This window comes from Mastomys coucha, unplaced genomic scaffold (genome assembly GCF_008632895.1).
Source record: "Mastomys coucha isolate ucsf_1 unplaced genomic scaffold, UCSF_Mcou_1 pScaffold21, whole genome shotgun sequence".
Lineage (NCBI taxonomy): Eukaryota > Metazoa > Chordata > Mammalia > Rodentia > Muridae > Mastomys > Mastomys coucha.
Window position 1 is genome coordinate 124,126,560 of NW_022196904.1, and position 27,193 is coordinate 124,153,752.

The 27,193-nt window shown below is 42.0% G+C and overlaps 1 protein-coding gene across 2 annotated transcripts in view; it reads left to right on the forward strand.

Moving 5' to 3' along the window:
• Positions 1-27,193, forward strand: part of Dock1 (dedicator of cytokinesis 1) — a 506,850-nt gene that overhangs the window by 296,917 nt on the left and 182,740 nt on the right. For both annotated transcript variants that reach the window (XM_031388636.1, XM_031388635.1), the window contains exon 28: positions 25,726-25,827. In XM_031388636.1, the coding sequence (XP_031244496.1) occupies positions 25,726-25,827 (102 nt within the window). The remainder of the gene's footprint in view (positions 1-25,725; positions 25,828-27,193) is intronic.

Below are 27,193 nucleotides of genomic sequence, written 5' to 3' on the forward strand. Positions count from 1 at the left end.
CCTCCTCCACTTCTGCCCAGACCCAGGCTGCATCCTCTCCTGTTCCCATGTGTTTTTATGCTCATGCTCTGCTGCATCCCTGTCTCTGCTGCAACCCCGCCTCTGCCTGTCCTCCCGATCTAGAATGCAATGCCTAAGCTTAATTCCATCCTCAACCCTATACTCTCCCAGTCTCCCATTAGTGCTTCCTCATATCCAGTTGTTCTTCTTCTTTTATTCTCCCCTTCACCCTTCCTTCTCCCTGCCAGGGCTCCCTTCTTCCAGAGTCACAGGCTGCTCCACATAGCCTTGTTCAGCAGTCTCATACTCCCATGGCCTTTTGGGACTTTTTTCTGCTCGGTGATGGCCAGACAGAAGAACATATTTGTCGCTGACATCATCAGCAAAGAATAGAAATAATCACCTTCAATTGAGTGTGGCAGTGTCGTTAGTGTCTTTTCCTTTTTGCACCTTGGTTTCAAGAATTCAACAAAACGCAAAGATAGGTGAAGCAAACATTTCTTAAATTGAGAGGAGACATTCCCATAAACACAAGCATTTGGTTCAAGGAAGTATGGGCCATAAGGTTTGGGTTTCTGCTGTTCTGTTCTGTCTGGTCTTGTCTGAGTCACTTTTCTCGCGCTCTCTATTGATGGGTTAAAGTAGTCCCCCACCATGTTTACTTAGAATACATTTGACCAGAGTTTATCACTCCTTTTTGAGACTCATCAAAGTTTCCTGGTTAATATCATGACTGGTTGTCTCCTGTGTTCTCTCTAACAATGGAGCATGCTTGTAATCTCAGCACTTGGGAAGCTGAGCCAGGAGGATTGCAGTAAGTTCAAGGCCTGGCGAGGCTATGTAGTAAATATCAGACTATTCAGGGCTAGACAGCAAGAGCTATCACAATAACTTAAAACAGGAACAAGTCTGAAGAACGAGATCACACAGATTAGAGGGGACTCAGCTTGAGTGACGCCCCAGTGTTAACGAATCAGTGTCAGACTAGAGTGCAGTTCCTAAGCCCCGGTTAGGAGAATACCTTACACTCTTGCATTTTCCCCTTCGCACTGTGAGCCTTATTTATAATCCCAAATCTTTCTTTCCTTTGTCTTTCTGGACACTCGCTCTCACTGCTCATCCTTTCTGTGCTGTGGGTGTGGAGACCATGTTTGGCATTCCCTGGCTGAGCTTCTAGCTTCACGTGTAGTTCCTGATCCTCTCGCCTTCACTTGCCCCCAAGTGCTAGAGTTACAGGTATGAAGCATCTCATTGTCTTTGGGTGGCTCCCATTATCTCCTTGACTCCTATTATCACCTTTCCTCTCTACCTTACTTAAAGATTTATTTTGTTTTAAATTATGTTTACCTGTTTGTATCCAAACAGGTTTGTGAGTGTGAGTGCAGGTACCACTGGAGGCCAGAAGAGGGCGACAGATCCCGTGATCTGGAGTTACAGGTGGTCGTGAGCAGTCTCCTCCTGGGAGCATATCTTGACTTTCTGTGCAGAATGCTGTTCTGATTCTCAGCTGAGGCCCATACCTGATGTCCCGTGTTGTGACAGGAGCATGTTCCCACACTGTCACTTTATCTTCCAAGCATCTGTTTTCAATTATTAAGTTCTATCCGCTAAAAGTGTATTCTTCATTTTTAAACTCTTTAAAAACATAATTATGAGATAGTGAGCATTATCCTGCCAGGCATCAGTAGGGTTGACTGAATTCAGGCCCCCCTCCCTGCACAGTTCTCTGTTTGGGTTTATTTCCTGATGTGACTGACTCTCACTAGCAGTTCAGCTGAGTCAAAGGCATTTAAAAAGTGGCTCTTTAGTCTGTCTACTTGTGGATGGGTGAAGCTGAAAAATTAAATTTATACTGTGAGTTTCAAAGCTAAAGAGGAAATGGCATTTAGAAATCCAAAAGGGGAAGAAAAAAAAAAACCTTAAATACCTACTTTAAATTACATAGCTAGTGTTTTTATTCTTTCTGTTTGTAAGCAATGTGTTGACTTGACTTGAAGCCATCAGGGGTCTCAGTTAGCAGCCATGACCTTGCACTCTGTGTGTTTGAGTTCAAGCCGTTCCTTCCTGGTGACACTCCACAGTCCCATCTCTTCTGTCTATGTTCCAGATGCATCGTGCAAACTCAGACTGAGTTATATGCTAAAGAAGGCTTCAACTGATGATGGCTTCTGGCTCATTAATTTCCTAAATGTTCTTTCTCACAGCTGCAAGGGACTGGTCTCAACACCCTGTGTTCCTAACGGTCTTCAGGCAGAAGTGTTCATGAAAAGCTTGACTTGTCAGATGAAAGAGCTCTTCTAGAAATGGCTGCAGTCAGGTGACATGAGCAGAATTTTCAAGGAGGAATATACCTTTATTTGTTAAGAAGGGGCTCTGGTCACCTGTAGCACAATGGACTGGTGGTAGCTGGCTGTGTCCCGTACTTTTCAACCTCAGTGTCAGCATGAGCAGCAGAACTTGGATCCAGGTATTTGTTAGACCATAGCTCTGATTGGTGCTCCTCTGAAGACAGGTGCACACCAGCCATCCCTCAGGTGTAGGCTATGCAGGATGGAAATAGAAATCACGTGCCCATGTGATCCCATATTCAAAGTGCTGGTGGTGAGGTCTATAATCTACAGCTTGCTCACCATCTTCACCAAATCTGTATCCCAGCAGAGAAGATGAGGAAGAGAGGAGGACCGTGACCAGTTAAGAACCCAGGCATCCCAAATATCCCCAGAGATGTCAGGCATCTCAGGGCCTCACAGTGGGTTCAGCCAACTTCAGTGCTGAGGAGCCACCTTGGAACAACACCTTCCTCCCCAGCTGTCCTTGAAGGGCTGTTTAGCAGATGAAAACTGGCTTCTTAATTGGTTTTCTGCCCGTTGCATCTTTGAAACTGTCCGGCATAAGTGCTTTAAGTTGTTTCACACAGGGCTTTATGTCATTAGTGCTTCTGTGTGTGGTTCTAATTCTCATGGCCTGATAATACACTGCTCTGCTGGAAACCAGTGTGACAAGAAACCTACTGTGTGTATGTTGGCAGGGGGAGGAGGGGACCTCCGCTGTGATGATCAAACTCTTGAGTGCCTGGATATTCTTCTTCTTCCTCCCAAAACCTCAGACAGCAAAGGCATGGCTTTAAAGTGCTCCCTGGTTATTAAAGTTTTAGTTCATTCAACAGTTTCTTATCTGTTCTGAGAACCCTGTGGAAATAAAGTCAAGTAATGCTTTCGACATGAAATGCTAACCTGCTAGAGGTCTAAGCATGCTCCAAAGATCCATTTCATATTTAAAAATAGTCTCCTTAAACACTGGTGACATTGATTTGAGAAACTATCACCTCATGGAAAACGTTTTCATGAGTTATAAAACTATGAGCCACACAGGCTTTCATTGATTAAGAGAATTTCTTAGTAAAATATTTGAATGGAGGGGACGGGAGGAGTAACACTCAGTCGCTAAAGTGCCTATTGACCTAGGCTTGCAGCCTTTTTTGATCTCTAGTACCCAAGGAAAGGTGGCTGTAGAAACCTGACTCCACTAGGCTGTCCTCTGACCTCTACATGGGTGCTGTGGTCTCTGCCGTCCACATACACATCTTACTGATATAATGAAATCCCTGAGACTTGGTAATTAATAAAGAAAAGAGTAGTTAAGGGTTGGGAGTAGCCCAGTCTGTAAAGTGCTGCTTTGCAAGCAGGAGGACCTGACTTGTGTCTCCAGAACCTTCTCCCTTAGGTTTTGTTTTTTTTGTGGGTCTTTTTAAAGCCAGGTGTGGCTGTCTACACCTACAATCCAGCACTAAGAAGGTAGAACTAGGATATTCCTCAAAGCTCCCTGGCCAGCCAGCCTAGCTAACTGGGCAAGTTCCATGCCGTTAAAAGATCCCATTTCACAAAGCAAGTTGGAGGATACCTGAGGAATGACATCTAAGGTTGGCCTTTGAGCTATGCACACACATGTACCACTACACCTGCATGTACACTCTGACATGGGCACAGGCTACAGTAACCCACTAGGTCACTCTTTTCTTGTTGTCCTTTCATATCTCTGAAGGCCACCCCACAGGCCATCACTATTTACTGTCCTTGACCATAAGCCAGGAGGAGCTGCAGCACTGCATACTTTACTTGCTTTCTGAGATTTAAACATCTCCTTAAGTGCTGGCTTCTTTATTGTATCTGGGTTTTAGAGGATGCCACAAATGATAATGACCTCTCATCATAAATAAATATTTCCTTGAGAGGTTAGTTTTATATTTTCATTATATATACTTTCTCCTCCCTCCCTCAAGATTATCTCTCCTCCTGAGTCTTCCTCCTCCTCTGCTTCCATCTTCCTTCAGACCCTAGCCTGTCTTTGAAACAAGATCTCACATATAATCCAGGCTAAACTGCAAGTCATTGTCCCCTGCTTCCACCTTTAGGGTACTGGGATTACAGGTGTCTACTACCACATGCAATACAATTCTTCTACCTTCAAAAGAATTTTGTAGGCTATGATAGTTAGTTTTGACTCTCAATGAAACAATCTAGAATCATATAGGAGAGTCTTAATGAAGAATTGACTATACTAGGTTGACATTAGGACATGCCTGTGGGAGATTATTGTGGTGGTTTGAATAGGTATGGCCCTCATAGTCTTAAGTGTTTGAATGCTTGGCCCCTGGGGAGGGGCACTATTAAAAGGTCTGGCCTTGTTAGAGTAGGTATGGCCTTGTTAGAGGAAGTGTCTTACCATGGGGGTGGGCTATGCTCAAGCTCTGCCCAGTGTGGCATAGTCTTTTCTGTTGCCTTTGGGTAAAGTTGTAGACCCCTCAGCTCCATCTCCAGCACCATGTCTGCCTAGAGGCTACCATGCTTCCCACAATGATAAGCGACTAAACCTCTGAAACTGTAATGTAATGTAGCCCCAATGGAATGTTTTCTTTTATAAGAGTTACCTTGGTCATGACTTCTCTTTACAGCAATAAACTCTAAACTAAGATAGTTACCTTGATTGTTAATTGATGTGGGAAGACTCAGCCCATTGTTGGCAGCACCATTCCTAGGCTGCAGGTCCTGAGTAGTGTAAGATGAAGGCAGCTAGGGGAAAACAAATGATTAGTGGAACATTGATTCCCTGTCTGCTCTTGGCTGCGGATGTGATGGGACAAGCTGCTTGAGATCCTGCCTTAACTTCCCTGAAATGATAGACGACCATTCAGAATTGTAAGCCAAATAAAACCGTTTCCTCCCTGTGTTGATTTTTGTCAGTGTGTCTTTCACAGCAGCAGAAATGGTGATAGAACCTAGGCTCATAGAAAGGAAGGAAGGCTGCTGCTGCTGGTTCCCAGGCACCTCCCCTCCATTCCTCCCCCTTTCAGCATTCTGAGGTACATTGGTCACAGCTTAGAAGTCACTGCTGAGAACCTCACGTTTGTGAAAATGTTTGATTATATAATTTAATGATCTGTAAAATTTAGAGCCACACACATTAGCATCTTTCAAGGATATTTGGAAAGAGAGTAGTTTGGAAATGTATACAAAAGCAAATTAAGTGGTAAATTGTGTGTGCTTATTGTTTAGAAAGTTAAAAATCAATTAGTATCATTAAAATTATTTTTTAACTTAATAATATGGTAATGCTTGACTTGGGTTTTTCTTGAGCTTAATAATTCTAGACTGGTAATGTATTTTCAATCTCTCTTCATTGAGTAGAAGACTCCTACCCTTTGTGGGCCAGGATATCCAATAGGAAGAGGGTAGCATTGGCCTGAGCCCCATGAACATTGTCTGCTTCCACTGTGATGCTTATCTGTGAAAGGAAGTGGCTTCTGTTTGCTTGCTTTTAGCTTTATTGAGACAAGGCCCCACGCCATCACCAAGCTGACCTGGATCTTACAGTGTATTTCTTGAACTTGTGCTAATCTACTAATATCTCTGCCTCCCGAATGTTTCTATTGTAGGCATGAGCCTTCGTACCTGCCTTCTTCTTTCAGATGTGCCTTTAAAAAAACAAAACAACAAAACAAAACAGAACAGAGTGTTACGGTACACACCCATAATCCTAACATTTGAGTTTGAGGCAGGAGGATGAGACATTCAAAACCAGCTTTGGCTGTATAGCAAATTCTAGGCCAGCCTGGATACATGAGGCCCTTCTCAACAAATGAGTCCATAATTATCCAGAACTTTGAATGGCACCAGCTGCTCTTTTCTCAATTCTCAGTCTGCCTCACTTTTGCCATGTAGGAGTGACCCAGGCCATCTTCTCTGGCAATGAGAGTCTTGTCATCCAGCTGAGAAGACAAGCAGGGGATGCAGAGCCTCTCTGCTCAGTGACAGTGGCTGACCTGGCACTGTTTGTAGGATTTCCTTCCAGACTGATTTCTCATATTCAGTCCATCAATTTAAGTTAGATACCCATAGTATCTTGGACTTGTGTTCGGAGCCATGTTTGAGGCTAACCTGGTCATGGCTCTTTAAAAGTCTGTTTATTTACTTTTTGTTTGTATATAAAGAGGGTTTTCCGCTGAGCTATTTCTTAGCAAGAAAGAGATGCTGCTTTAATTATATCCAGAGGTGACTTGAAGCCATGTCACTTAAGGTAATGAGAGGCTGTTTAGAAAAAAGGGTGTTTAAATATACATAACTGCAGGAGCCATGCTAGAAGCAATGTGAAGCAGGAATTGAGAGTAGGGATATGTTATTGCGTTCTTAGAAGCGAAGGATAAAGATGCTGTGCTTATCCATAGAACTATAAGTGGTTATCAGGTAGGAATCCTGTTGTACTTTTACATTCTTTATGTTGTCGGTTACTGTACTTAATATGTGGTCTAATATAGCCCAGGCTGAATCTGAACTTGTTTTGTAGTCAAGGCTGGTGTCAAATCCTGATTCTCCTGCCTCTGCCTCCCGTGGGTGTGGTTATACCCGCTTTGTCTATTTCTTAGTAAAGTTTTTGTATGTCTCAAACACCACATTTTCTACCAATTAACACTTTTTATACTAGAAATCTGAGCTAGAGAGCTCAGAACACTATATATCCCTACAGATCTAAAATAGTGAAAACTATCCATGTGAAAGATAAGAGGAATAGGACCTCGTTTTGTGGGTCCAGTGTAATTACAATCACTGTGTTCTGATAGCTTTTCATAATTGTATGCTTTACTGGTAAGGAGAGAAAATGAGCAGTTTAGTTTCTTTAGTAGGATCCTGGACATGCCCAGTTTGCCTACCAAGGCTGCTGGCATAGGAGGGGTCCACAAGGCTCCCCACCAAAAGCAGGGGCAGGGACTTTGCCTTTTGCACGGCCCTTTCCCTGAAAGCTCTGACATTTTCCCCGAAAGCTTGCTACCCTCCTTTTAGCACCAAGAAGAACCCACTCTTGTTGATGTGTCCCCATTCCACAGTCTTCCTGCCTAAGACTGCAGCTCCCACAGTGTCCTGTGATCATCATGTCAAACTGGGAGACGTCCATATGTACCAGTTGCTTTTCAGCGACAAAATACCAGATAAAGGCAACTCGAGGAGGCGATGGTTTGTTTTAGTTCCTGATCTGTAGCTATGTGGCCAATGAGGCGAGGAAGACCAGGTGTCAAAAGAGTGAGGTAGCTGCTCACACTGCATTCCACCAGGGAGGGGCAGGCAGCTGGGTTGAAGCTTGCTGGAGATGCCTCCTAATGGTTGGGGCCCATATTTAGGGTACCCTCTTGTCATCAGTCAAAGTTCTCTCAGACATGAAAAGAGGTTCTAAGTCCTGCTGAGTATCAGGCTGGGCGAACCACATACTGTGCAGGGGGTTAAGGGCTGCTTAGAGATAATCTGTAAAAGCTAATCTTTTGAGTACCAATGTTTGGAACTATAGCTTAGGGAAAGCTGACCACATCCTTTCTATACTTTTCTGCACTAACTGCTAGGTATGGACTGTGTGCTTAACTCATATCCCTGGCAGTTACTGTGTAGCAAGTGCACATCCCAAGGTGCTGGAGTTTTCCTGATGTTGCCTCTTTATTCCTCATACTGAATGCTGTGGAATACAGAAGTATGGCACCTGAGAGGGTCGTCAAATAAAATCCAATAGTGCTTTTCCCAATCCAGCCCTACTTGGTATGATTTCATGTCTTTGGACACTCTGAGCCAAGGTCCCCTTCCCTGCTGTTGTGTGACTTCCTGCCTCTCCAGACTGAGCATCCTCCCGTCTCTTGGCACTGTTGAGTACCAGCTCTCGGGCTGTTGACATTGTGATTATATAGCAGCACTTCTGTGGGACCGACCTTCTCCCCTTCCATACCCATCTCCACCTTAAGAGGTACCCATCATGTTCCCTCATAGCTCACAATTCTCCACATTATGGCCCCACCACACCTTTAATTAGTTGCAGGAGTGAGGACCATGTGATGCTTTTCCATACCTCAGCACAGCACTTAGCCTGCAGCACATGTTAGGGAACATACTGGGCATAAATACATGTGTGAATGGTCCTGACACCCCGGTTTAAGGTAAAGTCCTCACAGGAACACCTTTGGCTCATTTAGCCTACCCCACAGCATTGAGTCTTATTCTGGATGGCATACTTGTGTGTGGTTCTCCCTCCATCCAATCCTCACTTGGTTTTTAGCATGCCTGCTCCAGAGAATCCATCCTGGATTCTTTCTCTCTTGATGCTCCATAGTGTAAATTCCCTTCCTAGGTGAGCCACCATTGGGGGCTCCTGTGACACTGGGGTCAGTGGTGATTGTAGAGGCTAGGCCTGGTATTGTTTGGCCAGGCCATCTGCACACTATGCATCTATACACTAGTGTACCCTGTGTCTTTATTCCAAAACCTCTCTGTCTGGCCAGCCAGGAGACACAGGCAAGATGGGAAGACAGCTGTGTCTCATTGTGTTACTCTTTTCCCTGCAGATGAACGGATGTACCTTCAGGAAGAAGGGTTATGTTGGCTCATGGGTTGAGGTTATAGTTCATAATGTCAGGGAAGTCAGTGCAGGAGCCTGCATAGTTTCTCACATTGTCAGGAATGTTTCTCTGCAGTCGGGAAGCAGAGAGAAATAAACTCTGGTGCTCAGTTCCTTGTTTTCTTTTTATTCAGTCCGGGACCCCAGCCTCTGAGAAGGTGCTACCTACACTTAGGGTGGGGCTTTTGCCTTCCATTAAACCTCTCTAGAGACAGCCTCAGAGGTACACCTGAAGTGTTACTTCTAGGTTTCCAAACCCAAGTTAACAGTGATTCGCTTTAACCATCACACTCTTCTTGCCCTCGTTTTGAAGCAGTTTCTAGTAGCCTCTCCCAGCAACATCTGGACACACCGGATGATGGTCCAAACACCGCACAGTCGATATCAAAACAACCCACTAATTCTTTACTTGGAGTGCTGGAGAAGAACTTTCTAACCTGGTGGGCTAGACTTCACTGCAGTGAGACCGACCAGACATTTTCACATTGTGCAAAGCTATACAAACTTGCACACGATAGGGCTGAGGAGATGGCTCAGTCTCAACATGCCTACCCCATGAGTCTGAGGGCCTGACGTCTTATCCCAGCATCCGCATAATAGTTGGCTGTAGCAGCCAATGGGAGGAGCTTAGAGAAACAGGTGAATCTTTGGAGCTTGTCTTCCAGCCAGGTTAGCTGATCAATAGGTTTCAAGTTCAATGAGGGACCCTGTGTCAAAAAACTAAGATGGATAGTTGGAGCGAGGGCTCAGTGAGTGAATGGAGAGTGGGGATCTCTAGGTCACATGTGAAGCCAGGCCTGGTGACATGGCAATCCTAGTACTTTGAGAACAAAACTGAAGGCAGCAACAGGAATTCAGGGAGCTCACATGTCAGCCAGCCAGGCATATGCTAATCTTGTCTCCTATTAGTAAGGACCTACTAGTGAACTCTTTGTCCCATAGGCTTCATTTTTTGAGAATACCCAGTTTTCTATAATGGCTATACTAATTTGCATTCTCCCCAGTGGTGTGCCAGGCTTCTCTCTCCTTCCTCTAGCCTGCATTCCTCCGCTTCTCTCCTTAAACCAATAAGCCAACCAAACCAATATAGCCCATCTTTTTCTGCTTTTGATTTGCATTGTCTCATTTATTAGTGAGCAGAACATCTTCTCATACCTCTGCATGTCTGCTTAAATGTCTGCTTATGCCAAAATATAATCAGGTTAGTAGAAGTTTTGTTTTGTTTTCTTTTTTTTTTGTTTTGTTCGTAATTTTTGCTTTTGAGTTTCTTACACATTTTGGATAGTAACATTTATCCAAATGATGCCTCCAAACATTTCTTTCTTAACAAATGGTTTCATTATGGAAACGGTTCATTTTGCTGTGCAGCCTGTTAGTTTAATGTAATTTTATTTGTTTGTTTTTGCTTGGATTCACTGCCCATAGCCATTCTGTGTTTTCTTTCAGTATAGTATATATGCACATGTGTATGTACATACACACATAGGCACACATTTTATGTGTATGTATTATACATAATTATTATATGTAATACATATGCCATCTACCACATACACACATGTCCATATGCAAAAAATTTTAGATTTGTGAGACAGGGACTCTATTGCTATGTAGCCTGGAGTCGTCCAGTACTTACAGCAATCTTCCTGCTTCTCATTTGAGTTCTTTTGATTTCACATGTATGCCATCCTGCCAGCCAGGATTTTTAATATACTTCGAGTTGACTTTTGCCTTTGGTATGAGGGTCTAATTTAATTTCTCTACCGATGAGTCTGCTATTCCCTCAACATCATTGTTAAGTAAACAGCACCTTTGCCTTCTAGTCATCTTGATCAAAAGTTGCTTACCTAAATGGATGGTGTAAAGCCCACAGGCCTCAACCCTACATAAGGAACTACAGGCAACTGAAGAAAGCTAGGAGTGGTCAACCTTGACAACATATGTACAAGAAAGATGGGCTCACTAGGTTACATTTAGTAATATAAATGTATATAAAGATACATATATGTATATAATAATAATTCATGAAAAAAGAGGCTGTGCACTTGAAGAAAAGTATGGATCTATATGGGAGAATTTAGAGGGAGGAAAAGGAAGAAAGAAACATAATTAGATTACAATCTCAAAAACAAACAGAAAAGGTCACTTGAATTCTCTTCCAGAGTCTATTCCTTGGGGAATGTGCCTGATTTTGTGCCTGTACCATGCTGTTTTAATTACAGTAGCTTTGCTTCATGTTTTGAAATCTGGTAGTATGTTACCTTTAATTTTGCTCTTTTTGTTGAACATTTCATTGGCAGTTTAAGATCTTTTGTGGTTTCCTACAAATGCTTGGTTTTCATTGCTGTTTTTGTTTTTGTTTTTGTTTTTCTTTTTCTGATGATGTTGTTTTTTATTTCTGTCACTACTGCCCTTGTAATTTCATGGGCTTGCACTGTAGGTCACTTTGGTTTATGTGGACATTTTGACAAGATTAATACTTTTGGGCTTTAAGCATGGTGTTTAATCCACTGTATCTGTGCCTTTTATGATAGCTTCCAGGGGTGTTTCTGCCTTTAGTGTTTGGATCTGCCTTATCTTAGTTAACCTCTACTTGGTTTAGTAGTTTATTCTCTGGTGCATTGCATTGTCTCTGTTGGTTTATCAATCACTCACAAATATTATGTTTCCAAGTTTTCAGGTAGTGTTGCTCAGGGCAGTGTGGAAGTTTACATCAAACATGATCTGGGGAGAGAGTTGTCTTTAAAGATGGGGTAAGCCAAATTTGAAGTGATTTTTTAATATTTAAACATCTTCCCCATACCCCCTTCTCAGAGATATTTTGAAAATGTATATTCAGTATAGTAGTGGCTAAGAATGTGTATCTTAAATTCATGGTGAGAAGTCTTTCAGTGCAGGGCTTAGAACATTCCATTCAGCTACAGCCTAAGATCTTTAAAAGGCCTAGACATTTTTTCTAATTGTTGACAGGCTTGTTCCTTGCTGTGAGTCATTCCATTCTAGATATGCGTACCTGGCCTTCTTGCTTTCTGTAGGTACATTTAGAATAGTGGAGACACAGCACATCCCTTAGGCCTGGAGCAGGGACCCCTCAGCAATGGCTGTGTTGTGGGCCCTCTAGTGCAGTCTGTAAACAAAAGGAAGGTGCCTGTCCTGGAAAAGTAAACATCCTATAAGGAGGAATAATGGGAGGTGTACTATATAGAGAGCTATGTAGCTTGCCTGGGATTGACCCCTACATGGAGATCAGATCACAGATGGGAAGGTGGTCAAGTTGCTGGGACCAGACATATCTTCCACTTTGAATGGGAAGGCAATAGGCAAAGTTCTTGCAAAGGAAGTTTTGTACCTAGTTCTGCAGCTAGTGGGGAAGTTAGCCTGATGGTGTCTTGGGCATCAGCCTCCTACCCAGATAACAGGATCCTAAAGAGTGCAGGTGGTAAGGACAAGGACAATGTGATTTGTCGGTGCCATTGGAATAATGACCAGAAGGAGGTTGAGTTGGGAAGGCAACAAAAAGGGCTGGAACAACTCCTGAGGGACTTCATATATGTATACATGGGTTCAAATCAACACAGCCTGGACCTCATGTGTGTGTGTGTGTGTGTGTGTGTGTGTGTGTGTGTGTGTGTACGTGTACGTGTGTTCACGTTTGCATATAAAGGTTAGTTAGCCTTTGCTATCTTCAGTCACTCTCCGCCCTATTTAAGGGTCTTCTCTCTTTCCCTGCTGTTCACCAGTTTGGCTAGTCTGGCTGGCCAGATCCTCCTGTTGATGTGCCATCATGCCCTGATTTTTTTTTTTTTTATTAAGGTGGGTTTAAAGGGTTGAACTCAGGTCCTCAGCAAGCACTTTGCCAACTCAACTGTCTCCCAGGCCTTGTTTTTCTTTTTGACTTATGATAATCATTTCACCTAAATAACAAAGATTCTCCCTGGGCAGTGTTTAGGGTATGTAATCTCTTTAAAGAAATACCACCTAATAACTGTGTTTCTCTCTGACTGATCACCCTAGATGTCTGGGTTTTGCTCCTTCTGGACACTGAAGCAGCCCATTGAAATTCAGTGCAAGTGGGCTTCATCCCATTATCCTGCAGCTTCTTGCTAGACAGGGACGGTGAATATTCCATTTTGCAAACTCTTAACTATGTAGCTAGATAATTAGCTTGTGAGAAACATAGTCAGTTTTGCAAACAAGTAGAGATTCTGGAAAGTAATTAAAATTAGTCATTATTGGGCCGCTTTGGGGTTTACCTTCCATTGCGCGCAGTTAAGGTCTTATCTGAACAAAATTAATAAGGAATAAAACAATCTCCACCCAGCATCTGGTCCAAAGTGAATTCTAGTTTACATCTGTCCATGTAACTTGCAGTTGAATTCTGGGATTCATGCTAGGGGAAATCAATGTTTTGTGTTCTTGTTATTATGATAACTTCATTGTTTTATGTGTGAGACAAATGATCTAAGTGTCTGGCTTTTTATAACTAAAAAATTTATAAAATATAGGGATTTGGTTCAAGGAGAATAATCTCAATAAATCATTGTTTTTATTTTATAATTAAAATTATGATAGTCAGCATCATGAGCAATCCTGGTCATGTGACAGTCATGGGAGCTGCTATGAAGTTTGATGAGATGAGTACCTTGTGTTCTTCTGACATCTTCTTGTTAAAAAATAATAAGATGAAAATTGGAAGTATGAATAGAACTTATGGAATACTAGTGCTGACTGTGTATTTTGAATGATATCAAGAGGGCTCAAGGATTCGGTGGAAGGTGATTGTCTTTTAAGAGACAGTGGTGCTAGTCCTCTGATGAGAATTCATACTGTGTAGCAGAGTTGGGGTCCCTTTTTGGAGGTTTCAGAGGAGTGGAGGAGGTTCTTTGCCATGTGTTTGATGGGTAGTTCATATAAGTTGGTGCTTATATCTGGGGTGTCTCTGAATCAGCCACACAGGTGAGGAGGGCAAGACTCAAGAAAAATAAGTCCCAGTGGTTATAGAAACCAAATTCCTTTCATTTTAAGAACTGTCATTGTTTAATCAAAATGGAGGAGCTATACAAATAGTGAGTCTGTGAATACCATATGTACCCTGGAGAATTTTCCTCCATGTCTGGACATCTGAAAGATCTTTTTTCTACATAAGATATAACATGGGCCATCTACAACCTTTACTCAGCGAGCACATGGTTTTGCCCTGACTGCAGGTACCAGATGGTCCTCTTGTGATCCTGATTAATGTCAACCCTGACACATTAATGTGATACTTTGATTCAGCTGCCAATAAGCTTCCCACCCCACACCCCACACCCTATACCCCTAAACCCCCATCCACAAATCTGAACCGTCCAAGAAGAATGAGGTTTTCATGGCAGGTCCTGGATACTGCAGGCAGAGTGTGTCTAACAAATGAATTCCCATCTCCTAGGTTTTTGATCTCATACAATTCTTCCTGTTTGGTTTTATCATTACTCTCTTAGTGAGAACTCAGAAGCATCTTTACCCTGTGTTTCATTTGGTTTTTGAGATGTGGTCTAGCTGTGTAGCCAAGGCATGTCCTTGAACTAGGCATTCTCCTTCCTCGGCTTCTGGAATGCTGGAGATCCAAGTGTGAACCATTGTGCTGGAATAACTGTATGTCTTACTGCACACTTTTGTTGTTGATTAGTTACTCTTATTTTGTAGTAGTATCCATGGCCATATTTGTTTGGCTTGTGGCATTTAATTATGGCTGGTCTCTAGTTGATAGATACTTGCTTAACGTGATAAATGAGTTCTTTCCTAAACTACTGTTCAGAGTAGTGGTTAAAAATTAGCCCCAAAGGCATGACCATGAAAACCACCAAGGTCCTGGGAAGATGGCTCTGTGATGAAGAGCACATAGCAGTCTTTCAGAGGACCTGAGTTCAGTTCCCACATCATGGGGCTCAGAGCTGCCTATGACTCTAGCACAAGAGGCTCCAGCACCCTTCCCTGGCCATAACAGGCATATACACATGCGTGACACACGTTTGTACACAATCACAAATAAAATAAATCTTAAGAAATTTTAAGCAAATAAAAATCACTGGGGATACAAAGCCCCTGCCGTTATAACCGGAGCTTGAGGTTGTCCTGGCCTGGAGCAAGGCTAGAACCAGACTGACAGGAAGAACAACAGCAAAGTGTTTACAGTCAACACCTTGATTTAGAAACTCACTCCAGAGCAAAACCAAAAACCTTTAAAGTCACTAGTGAATTCCTTCAGTTGTATCATAAAGTATGCCAATATACCCACTAAATAGAACATTTTCCCCAAATATATAGAAAGAATCAAAACTTTTTGAAAAACAAAACAAGACAAAAACTCACTTTACCCTTTACATATGAAAATAGCAAGAACATTTAAAGATCTCTACAATAGCATCCATGAAATACTCTCCCATGGTATAAAAATAGTCTGGGACAGTCTGGTTTGTGTGTTTAAATGGGAGAGCTGTTTTGTAAGCCTCCTCAAGTCATGTAACAATTTGATGGAAATCCAATTTGAATCCAAATGGTGGAACTTGTTTCAAACTAAAACATGTGGTTCTGGAGTTTGTTTACAAGATGAAATTGGCTTGCAGTGGTTGGGGGTAAGGCTTAGGGGGTGACAGGCTTGCTTTGTACTCATGAGAACCTAGGTTCAAATTTCCAGGAGAACTTGGGTTCAAATTTTCAGGATCCAAGTAGAACCTTAATGGGTTCATGAGTACTTGGCTGTAATCCCAGCACAGGAGGGTGAAGACAGGATCCTGTATCAAGCTAGCTATATTAGAACTAGGAAGCTCTGCTTTGAGGAGAGATGCAGCCTCAATATAAGTAAGTAAATACATAGGAGATAGATAGATAGGTAGATAGATAGATAGATAGATAGATAGATAGATAGATAGATAGATAGATAGATAGATGGATAGATGTACATCTAGCGAGATACCAAATGTCAATCTCTAGCCTCCACATAGACATGCACAAATAGAGAGACATATACTTGCACCCACACAATGAATACATGCATGTGCAAAAAAAAACCTTTTATTTTTTTTAATTGGAGTTAGACATGCCACTGTGGTTCCTCAAGGACATTTCTTTTTCTTTATTTGTTTTCTGTTTGTCTGTCTGTTGATCTTTTAGTCTGTCTGTCTTTCTTTCCTTCCCCATTCTTCCTGTCTGTCCATCAGTCTGTCTTCTTTTTCCTTCCTTTCCCTTCCCTTCCCTTTCTTCTTTTTACGAAAAAAAAAAAAAGTAAATTAGCAGAGAATCTGGAGAATAAATGTGTAAAACAAGCCTCAAGTTACGATTGGCAACATAGCAACAGTCCACCGGAGCTCTAATATCTACAGTATTAATTAAGACTAGTCTGTTTCTCTGTATGGATATAGGCTGAAGGGATGAGTGTTGCCATAGCTTATAGGGAATTGGAAATCAATCTCTCCCCCCTTTTCTCCCTACTTCTCTTCCCACCCCCAGTTATATACAGTCTACAGTCAATGGAAGTCCTGACCTTTAAATAACATGCCCACTTCTATGACTAAATACAAGATATACCATATTCTAGCCGCATCCCTCATACAGTGTTTCTCTGTCTCCTCCCCTTTCACTATTTTCCCTTCTGAAGAAAGACACACAGACTGTCAGCCTTCAAGTCTGCCACCTGTGACTCAGTGTAGTGTTTTCAGTTCGTCTGATTATTGTCATTAGCTTTTTTTTTTTTAACTGTTGATTTGTGTTTCATTGTACAGATGTGCCACAGTTGAATAGATATAGGGAGACAGGTATTAGGAGTGTTTCCGAGGCTTAGTGTGTGGCTCTGTCTTAGACAGAGGCCCTTTGTACTGCTTGGCTGGCCTCCTCCAGGGTCTCAGTGCTGTCTACACTGCACAGTAACTGAGTGACTATTGAGAACTGCACTTGAGTCTGCTCTGCCATCATGAACTTGCCCCGCAGCCTGCCCTCCTCCCTTTGCTTACCACACAGCTCAGCGAAGTCCTGGCCTCAGGATCTCAGAGAGCTGGAGTTTCTTGGAGCACAGCAAAGAGTGAGGTAGCAGATGGGAATGCTGAGCCTGTAGTGTGTGTCTGCTTTATATGTTATCTTTTATGTACTTGCTACCCAAGCACATTGTTCTTGGATCCCCACAGTCACGTTGGAAATTTTTTAAAATACTGAGAGGTTTTTTGTTTGTTTGTTTGTTTGTTTTGGTCTATATTACATGGCTTAAGTCAGACAAGCTATTGACTAATCTGCTGTATAACATTTGCACATAGAGCTACTTGCATCTGTGTCTGTATAATGATGTACTAATAAAAAGTCCATAAGCATTGCCCTATGACGTCTGCATTCTATTATGTAAAAGATCAAACTTCAAAACATCTACCCACTACGAAGGACCAATCCCACAAGTCTCCCCAACCTTTTTATGAAACTTTTACCCAAATCTTTTCTCTCTCTCACCCAGTTAAAAAAAATGTTGTTTATAAAAAGAGTTCTCTGATTCTTGGAACTTGATGACCAAATTATCTGGCCCTTTCCCCCTTTGTTTAATTGTCTTTATGCTTATACTGAATCAACTAATCACATCGGTGGAGAGGGTAAACTTCCACCAGGGTAGAACCTGAGTTACCACTTGAGTTAAGATTAAAAACTAAGTGAACTTTCCATGCTAGTGTGTTTAGTAACCCTGTTTGGGTCATGGTACAAAAACAAAACAACAACAATAACAACAACAAACAGATGTGGAGGTTGCTTTGGTTTTTATCTAAAAAGAATTGCCTTGTCTAATTCCTTTCACTTCTCTCAGTGTGTCCTTGTGTGACAGTGAGAACATTCTTTCCAAAATTCCTGGTGACTCCTTCATTTTTCCTCCTATTTTTTATCAGTACCCCATGCTGACCTACAGTCCAGGATAGTGTTGAACTCAGCTCTTTTGCTTCGGCATCCCAAGTACTGGGATTAAAGTTTGAACCAATCATATCTAGCTGTTGATTTATGCACTTTTAAGGAAATACTATTTATTTGACTGTGTGTGTGTGTGTGTGTGTGTGTGTGTGTGTGTGTGAATGAGTCACAGGATGATTGGTGGTCATGTGCATGTGGGTGAGTGTGTGTGTGTGTATATATGTGGGTGAGTGTGTGTGTGTGAATGAGCCACAGGATGATTGGTGGTTGTGTGTGGGTGAGTGTGTGTGTGTGTGTGTGTGTGTGTGTGTGTGTGAATGAGTCACAGGATGATTGGTGGTCATGTGCATGTGGGTGAATGTGCGTGTGTATGTGTGTGTGTGAATGAGTCACAGGATGATTGGTGGTTGTGTGTGTGTGTGTGTGTGTGAATGAGTCACAGGATGATTGGTGGTCATGTGCATGTGGGTGAGTGTGTGTGTGTGTGTGTGTGTGTGTGTGTGTGTCAGCCGATGACTTGTGGTCTCCAGTCCTTTCCTCCTCCCATGTGAGTTCTGTGGGTCACACTCAGGTAGTCAAGCTATGCAGCACATGCCTTTGCCTTCTCATCCATCTTGCTGGCCCTCAATTTTTTAAACTTAGTATGTGATATCCTTCTCTTCCTGTTTTACTCAGCCAATGTGAGTAAAACCAAAGACAATGTATTTTTATGATCTATGCATCTGTTTTGCCTATTTCCAACTTAATGTATACTCATGATGGCAATCGAGTCCTTTATAGACAGAAATCAGTTATAGAAATATGTGGACACTGACTCCCCTATTAGCTAGCAGGGTTGATTGAGGCTCCATTCCTCTCGTTTCTGTTACTTCCTGTTCACTGATTCTGTCTATCATGTCATAAGACTTGGGAAATCCTGAGCTCTCTAAGGCTCTAATATTGCCTGATTTATTGAGTTTATAAAAATAAGATATAAAATCTCTGCTTTACTATCTTTCTAGTGTTGACATCAAATGAACTTTATTAAGAAGTTGCATACATAGTATATAATCTTCATTGCATTGTGTATCACTTGCTTTTTATTGCTGTGATAAAACACCATGAACAAAAGCAAATTATGGAAGAAAGAGACTGTTTGGGCTTACAGTGCCAGAGGGAGAAGCCATGAGAGATCTTCTCAGTCTACACAAAGGAAGCAGAGAGGGTAAACTGGAAGTGGAGTGAGCTCATAAACTCAAAGTCCACCCCTAGCCACATACTTCTTCCGGGGACGTTCCACTTCCTGCAGATTCCATAAGTCTCCCAAGTGGCACCACCTGTTGGGGACTAAGCGTGCAAATACATGAGCCTGTGAGAGACATTTCTCACTCAAACTACCACATTCTGCAAAGTATAATTTTTGTACTTTTTAATCCTTTATTACCTGAAACAAATGTGAACAGGTGTTTAAATTATTATATTCAATAAGTAGCAAATAATTGTTATAGGTAAATTTATATCCAAATATTCCCCTTTGGCATGTGTCCTTTAAACATCGTTCCATAATGATGGCCTCTGTAAAATTGAAATTGATTTTGTTTTTAAAATTAGATTTCCTTCCTCAGTGTGTCTGGAATGAAATGAGATACTAATACTTTATGAATTCAACCATATTATATTTAATATTTAATTTTGTTGCTAGTAGTTTAAAATCCCTAATAGATGGCATTAATGTAGTTTATCAGCCATGCTGCGTTCAGTTTTATTTTGTGCCTTTTTATAGTCTTCCCTTTGGTTCCTCATAAAATAAGGAAATTATGATATTTTGGAAATTAAATGAGCGAAAATTAAGCATATGTTGAATAAAGACATCGTGTTATTGAATTTATGCCTCTCCTTTCTGTGCGTGTGCGTGTGTGTGTGTGTGTGTGTGTGTGTGTGTGTGTGTGTGTACACACGTATGCGCTCATGCATGCTCACATGTGTACCTTTGCATGTGTATACGTCCTTCTCTTCCCTCCCTCTCCAGCTCGCCCCCTTCTTTCTTCTCCTGACAAGGTTTCCTTTTACGTGGCCTTGTAACTCAGGCCTTAGTTTCTGAGTTCCTGGTACCCCTGTTTTCTGCATTTTCCTGGGATTCGGAGAAGTCAGTGGGCTTGTTGCTAGGTCTTCACCATCTTCCTGCCTCTATATCCACTGGCCACCACTGCTTGTACATTTTCCAATTTCTTGTTCTCCATTATCTTGGTCCCTGAGACTCCGAGTTGTTGATATTTCTTGAGACCAAGTCCCTCTCTACATTACCCTGGCTGTCCTGGAACTCACTCTGTGAACCAGTACAACCTGGAACTTACACAGATAGCCTGTCTTTGCTTTTCAAGTGCTGGGATTAAAGGCACGTGTTACCACGCCTGGCTGGGCCCTGCTTCTGGGACATGCTCCTTATTGTCAGCATGGTGAGGGCAACCAGAGACAGACCCAGGCTTTGAATGTTTTAAGTGTGTTTTGTCAAGCATAATCCCCATGAAGACTCTAGGGAGGCTTTGACAAGTTTATGACATCTTGAGATTTTCTTTGTATTCTTAACTTTCTCATCTCTCATTTTGTAATTTCTTTGTAGAAACCAGAGCATAGAAGCATGTCACCGCTGGCTTTTCAGCTCAAAACCAGAAACCCTTTGTCTACCATATTTCCTTAGTGTGTCGGTACCCAGATCTTACCCATATGGACTTATTCTGAGCTGCCTTTGACTTCTCAGTGGAGGACATGGCTCCCAGGCACATACACCCCTCTCCTGTACTCTGTTTTCACATTGCTGCTTGCTTAATGATTCTTCAGTTTGACTCTTCCTCAAAATGTCAGTCATCATGAACCCCATCATCAAGTTATGCATCTTCCCACCTGGCCTGCCGTTCTTTCCCAGAGTTGGCTCACAACAGATGTTTTCCATGCCACTGCTGATTGCTGTCTCTTTAACTTTGTCTGACATGTGTCCATTCTCGGTATCCACTGAAATGTAAGCATCTAAATGGGATTTCCTTTCTCGAGTCACTGTCTTGGAGAACACATGTCTCATTGTTTCCCAAGACCCTGCTAGGTGTCACCAAGTAGCCTCCTGGGGTCAAGTCACCCGCACTAGCCTGTCTTCACCCCAGTGTGGACCCTCCATGCGCCTGCCACGTGTTCTGGGTGTGTACTCGCTGCTTTCCAGGAGCTTCCGAGAACGTAGATAAGTGTTCCCATTTCTGCTTGTGTGCCACACTTCCCAGACAGCAGACACTGCACGGGTGAAGTGCGAGCTTTAGGGCAGATGAGTCAGCTCATACCCAGCTGACAGAATCACCAAACTAAGTTTGCCAGTCATGTGGCTGCAACCATTTGTCTTCCACCTTCACAGCTCCCCCAAACCAGGGATGAATTTAGTTGGGGGGTTTTCTTCTAGTCCATGTACTTGTCCCTAAACCTTAATCGTTACTTGGGCACAGCTGACAGAGCCACTGTGTTAAGACTGGCTTTGTTTCTGCAGTACCTACTCTCCACTACCACCACCGTGCCACCCCACCCCATGTTGTTTTACCCTGTAGTATCATCTTACATTGAATTTACCTGGTGCAAACAACCCCCTGCTCCTTGACCAGGATCCTGTCTACAGGTTCTAGATTCTGCTGGTCCTCCCTCTTACCCATCTTTAGTTCCCCTGTCTTTGGTTTTGACCTGCTCTCAGGCTCATGGCCCATAGTTCTCCTGCCTTCTGTCCTCCCATGCCCACTTCTCCATCCTGCCTGTGTACCCCACCCCTCCATGCACCATCTACCTTGCTAATGCACTGAGGACTCAAAAGGATTCAAACTGATCACTGAAACTAGTTCAAGGAGCTCTAAGGTGTATGTGGAGTGAGAGATGACAGGGTCAGGAAGTGATGTAAGGCATTGCTCTGTCTTCCCAGACAGTAGATCCTTGATAGATGTGAAGATAAGGTAGGAAATAAAGGCCTCAGGCAGAGAGAGGTTGCTCTTCCTCACAGATGGAATCTTTCCTTCTTCATGGGTGACATCTCTTGTCTTTCAAGACCACCTTTGAAAGTCCTCATACACGCTGCTTGTAAAAATAGCATGTGCCCGCCCTTCCTTCCAGATGATAGCCTGGAAACCTTTTCTTCTAGGCCTCTCTCTCTCTCTCTCTCTCTCTCTCTCTCTCTCTCATATCTTGTCCTACAGATTCCTTTTATTGTGAATTTGTGCACATGAAGTAGCTCTATTTTTGTTCCTCGACTCTTTTTCTTGTGTTACTAAAGCACTTCATGATTCTGAGGTTGAAATCCAGGGATTGTACAATAGTTCAGCCTAACACTGAAGTATGACTGCTTGAATTAACAGACACCAATAAGACAGGCCACTGCATGTGCACTGTAGGTAAACACTGTTCTCTCTGGCTTCCGTGAGGTCCACATAATATTTCCAAGGCAGTGTTTGGAGGGTTTCTCTTGTTGTTGACCTGAGATTCAAATGGAAGTGGCGTTCTGCGTTTATCTTTCAACCCTACCCAATATATAACTTACCCCATTTCTTGCTCTGAATGCTTAGATATTTTTCAGAAATGCAACGGACACTGTTGGACGTAAAATTTCCTCTCCTGAATTACCTTTTCAGGTGGGTTGTTAGAAGGAGAATTACTGAGAAGATGAGTATTTTCTTTCCAAGACTTTTCAAACCTCTCGCCAAATTGCTTTTTAAAAAGGTTATAGCAATTTACGCTCACACGGGCCGTGTGTAAGAGCCCTCTATACCTTCACTGCTCAGCACTTAAATCCTGCCTTGCTGTTCTGGCAGCAAATAATGCTGTATCATTTTCTTCTTGATTGCTAATGAGGTTCACATTTCTTTTTGTTGTATTTTTTTTGTTTATGAGGCAGTTGATGTCCTGGTTTTTAAGTACAGTTGACTTCTCTGCCCTTACTCTGCATTGCTTTGAAATCATAGGAATATCCCTTCTTTTTATTTCCTTAATTATTTTTAGCCTGTGGCTAGAGCTGGAACCTACTCCCCAAACTCAAGTTCCAAGGACCAGCTCTGTACAATGGCTTACCACCAGCCTATCCCCTGGTTAAAAATAAAAGCCTCAGTTGAGGCTCCTAAAATGCATTTTAAAATAATTAAACCAAAAAGTGGTATAATTTTCTTGAGTCTGTAGAATTAGAAGTCTTTCTCCCCAACAGTTCTTTCTAGTTTTCTAGTTTAGTTCTTGGAATACAACTGATTTCAAATATTTTCCCCAAAATCACTTCATCCATTCTTGCCGACAAATACATATGCTGGTTAACACTGAGTCCAGGTGGGATTTGCAACTCCCTAGTGTGAGCAGTATTTACCTGAAAAAAAAAATGTATTAGTATTCCAAGGGTGGGGCTCCGTTTCCCCAAGGGCATGGATGGAAGAGGGAATATGTCTGCGAATTGTAGCACATAGGTTTCCCCTTAGCTAGTGGAGTCCCATCCAACTTACAATAGTGCTGAGCTAGTGGAACTCGCTTCCTTTAAGAGAGGACTGGCTGAGTGGTACAAATTGCTTTTGGCCCATTTCCTTAGGTTAAGTAAAAGGGGTTTGCAGGCTGCCAGACAACACTCTGCTAACCCGTGGTGGTGGCCACCTCTCTGCCCCTGCATGGTCTGCTTTAATTAGCCCCCAGTGACATTAAATAAGGGGCCGTTTGGCTGCATTCCTGAAGATGTTCTCATTCAGATAGAAGACTCCAGGCTGGCCATTTACGTCTTTCCGGGACTCACTTTAAAGAGACCACTGTATTCTTGGGTTTCGGCCTCTCTCCCCACCATTTTCTTTACTTAGTGTGGACTTCCAGCATTACCTGGCAGTCAGTTCTTTGGTGAATGAGACTGTGTCACCTCTTCTGCCCTCTGGCCTGACCCAGGCCTTTTGGCTCTTCTAATGGCTGTGACTTTGAACTGAACCTTGGATCTTTCCCAAGATCCCACAGTGGTCTTTTTTTTTTTTTTTTCTTCTAGCAGTTTGACCTTTCATGGGGGGGGGTATGTTAATGTCACACTTCTGAATCTAAATCAGTGACTCAATGGCTCCATTGCTGGACTGTCTTGACCTGCTCCATTCATCTAAGCATGTGCTAGGTGCATCTGCATGGATGCCTTTTCTAGAAAGCCCCTCTTCTCAAGGAATGCATAACAGGTTCCACACAGCTGCATCCAAATAGAATTTGAGGCATGGTGTGATAGAAGTCCTTCCTTCCCCTCTACTAGCTTTCTCTGATAACTGTACGAATAGGACACGGTGAATCTTTAACTCAAGTTGGTTGTCAACAACCAAGTACATGCATTCCAGCCCTGGAGTGCTGGCTTCACACCTGGCTTTACCACCCACTCCTTTGAGGGCCCAGTTTCTGAATCTCTTATCAACTGCCTGAGAAATGGAACAATCAATAAGTTGACTGGAGAATGGATGAGAGCCTGGCTTCAGAGCTTGGCTAGTGGGCAACCTGACAAGGATGAGCGTTCAAGGCATGGCATCTCCTGAGGAGAAAATGAAGTGCACAGGCAGCTTCCCTTGAGCCCACTGGGGTGCCAAATAGTTATGTCTTTCAAAAGTTCCCATTCATAAATAAATTTCCTTCCCATGCAAAACAAGCATTACTCTGCTCTTTCGCAGAATGCCACCAACTTGGAATGTAAATCTCAAAAATTACCATTATTCACAAATAATTTACATTTCTGGGCAAATGGAAGATACCATATCATCATTATTGTATTTGTTCAATTTGCAAAATGTGTCCTTCGAGGACTCATTTGGAAGCCTGTGTGTATACTACAGATAGAAAATGTATTGGACTCTAACATTCACTGAGGAATGCACGTTCCAAATTAATATAAAAGACATTTAGGCATTCAAGTATATTGTTGGAAAAAAGTGGAATTACTGAAAAGAATGCAATTTGAGAGCTCATTTACCAAAGGAAAAAATAGGGATGTGTCTCAAACTATATCCCTCTTATTATTCTACTAGACTCATACAATGTAATGGAAGTTCGTATAGGTCCTGTGTGGCTTCAGATGACATTAACTTACGGGTTCATATTTAAAAGCAAGAAAGGCTCTGTGATGTTAACTCCCCAGCCTGCCAGTAAGAAACTGTATTTATAGCAACAAGACTGCTCAGGCCTGCACACTGTTCTGACTCCTTGGCTGATTGCTTTCTTTCCTTACCCTCTCCATCATCTGGTTTTGATTGTTGGTTTGTTTTCTTGCTCTTTTTCCTTCTCCCCAGCTCTGTATGGTATGAAAAGTTCCCATCTCTCTCACTGGACATTGCACTGAGACTGTCTTCCTCGTCCAGTTCATCCTAAGAAACAGCTCACAGTGGGATTGGTCCACAGTGATTGCCCCTGAGTTGGCCAAGGAAGGCATGGGCAGATTTTGAGAAATAAAAGGCCTCTTTAAAGAAAGCCATGGCCCAAGAAGAGGGGCTGTGCACACATCTGCCTGATAATAAAGACAACTGAATTCCAAGAATGCTACAGAAGTGATTAGGATTTCACTCTTGTCTTTAATTTTTGTGAACTTAATTAAGGAAAAAAAATTTAAAGCTTGGTTTCTTTTATTCTGAAAAACATTTTGTTAAGTTGTATTGAATCATTTAATACAGTTAGAGAAGAAAACAATCTACTGTGTCCCTTAAAACAAGCAAACAACTAACTTCTGAGGTCAGAAGTGACCCAGACCCTCTCTGGTTGGACTTGATCACCATGTAGCAGAATTGGGACTTCTGTCCAGATACCATGCCTTTCCCTGATGGTTGAAGAGCTGGCTTTGTAGTTAATGTTAGTTCTTTCAGTGAAGATGACCCTTTCCCTATCTAATTCTACCTTTCATTCCACCTACAGGGGAACTTTGTGGCTTGCATGACAGCCATTTTACGGCAGATGGAAGACTACCATTATGCACACCTGATCAAGACCTTTGGGAAAATGAGGACAGATGTTGTGGTGAGTGTCTTTCCCATCCTGTCACAAGGCCAATAGTAGAAGTAGGTGGTGACATCTGTATTTCCATTTAAAATAGATTTCTGCTTAAGAAATTCTCTGTTTGATATCAGAAGCCACTCAAGGTTCTGTGTGGATGCTTTTGACTAAAACTGACTTAGAGAACAACTTGGGTCTGAGCCTGGAGAAATTCCATCTGTTCTGGTCACAGCAGTCTTTCCCTTGCTACTGGGTCACTAACAATGATTATGTGTCCCACAGTCATTAGCTCCTGTCATTTCTTGGTTGACTTTCTATAAGAGTAGCTTGTGAGCCACCCTCCTGGACCTTAAGCTATCTTCTGCTATTAATTAGTGCTAATCATAGACCCTCATCAACATTTCTCCTAATAACTCCTTAGTCCTCCTCACACAAACTATGATGCAACTTAATTGGGAGAGTGTAATAGGGAAATTTATTGCTTAGGAGCTACCTCCCTAATGGCCTGAAATTACACTGCCATATGGCGACTATCCTTTGCAAAGCTGCACCAAACCTGCTGGCAGACTTTCTAGTGAGAAGTAGCTAATGTGAATTGTTGGATTCCACTTTTAAGGACCCACTGCTCCTGTTGAATGCTCATAGGCTCCTATGAGGCACAGCTACCTCGCACCATATTTCCAGAGCAAGGCCTATTGTACTTGGGCTCGACCTTACTACAGGAGGGAAGCAACAAGATATTTATGATTTTTTTTTTTCAAAGAGCTACATCAAAGACCAGGTTTTCTTATGTGTGGCCAATGTAGTAGGGTGGATAGACAATAGACAAACAGACAATAGATAAATACACTGACAGCTCATATATAGATAGATAGATAGATAGATAGATAGATAGATAGATAGATAGTAGGTAAATATATCTTTAAGAGTAAAATGAATTTATACCTCAAAATTATAGGTAGATAAAAGATAGATTATAGAAGATAGATAGATTGATGAATGATAGATGATTACTTGATAGATAATATATAATAGACTGATAGATTTCTTGATAATAATAGATAGATGATGGACATTGATAGCTAGCTTGATTGATAGATATAATTATAGAGAAGAATATAAGTTAATAGATAAATTATGGATAAATATAAACAGATAATTTCTAAGAACAAAATAAATCTATGACTTGAAGTCATAGCAGTTTTCCTTAAATAAAATGGTATGAAAATCAGATCCTTAGTCTTCTTCTACTCAAAGTATAAACAGGCAGAGAAAGAAATTAGGGAAACTACACCCTTCACAATAATCACAAATAATAGAAAATACCTTGGTGTAACTCTAGCAAGCAAGTGAAAGATCAGTATGATAAGAACTTCAAGTCTCTGATGAA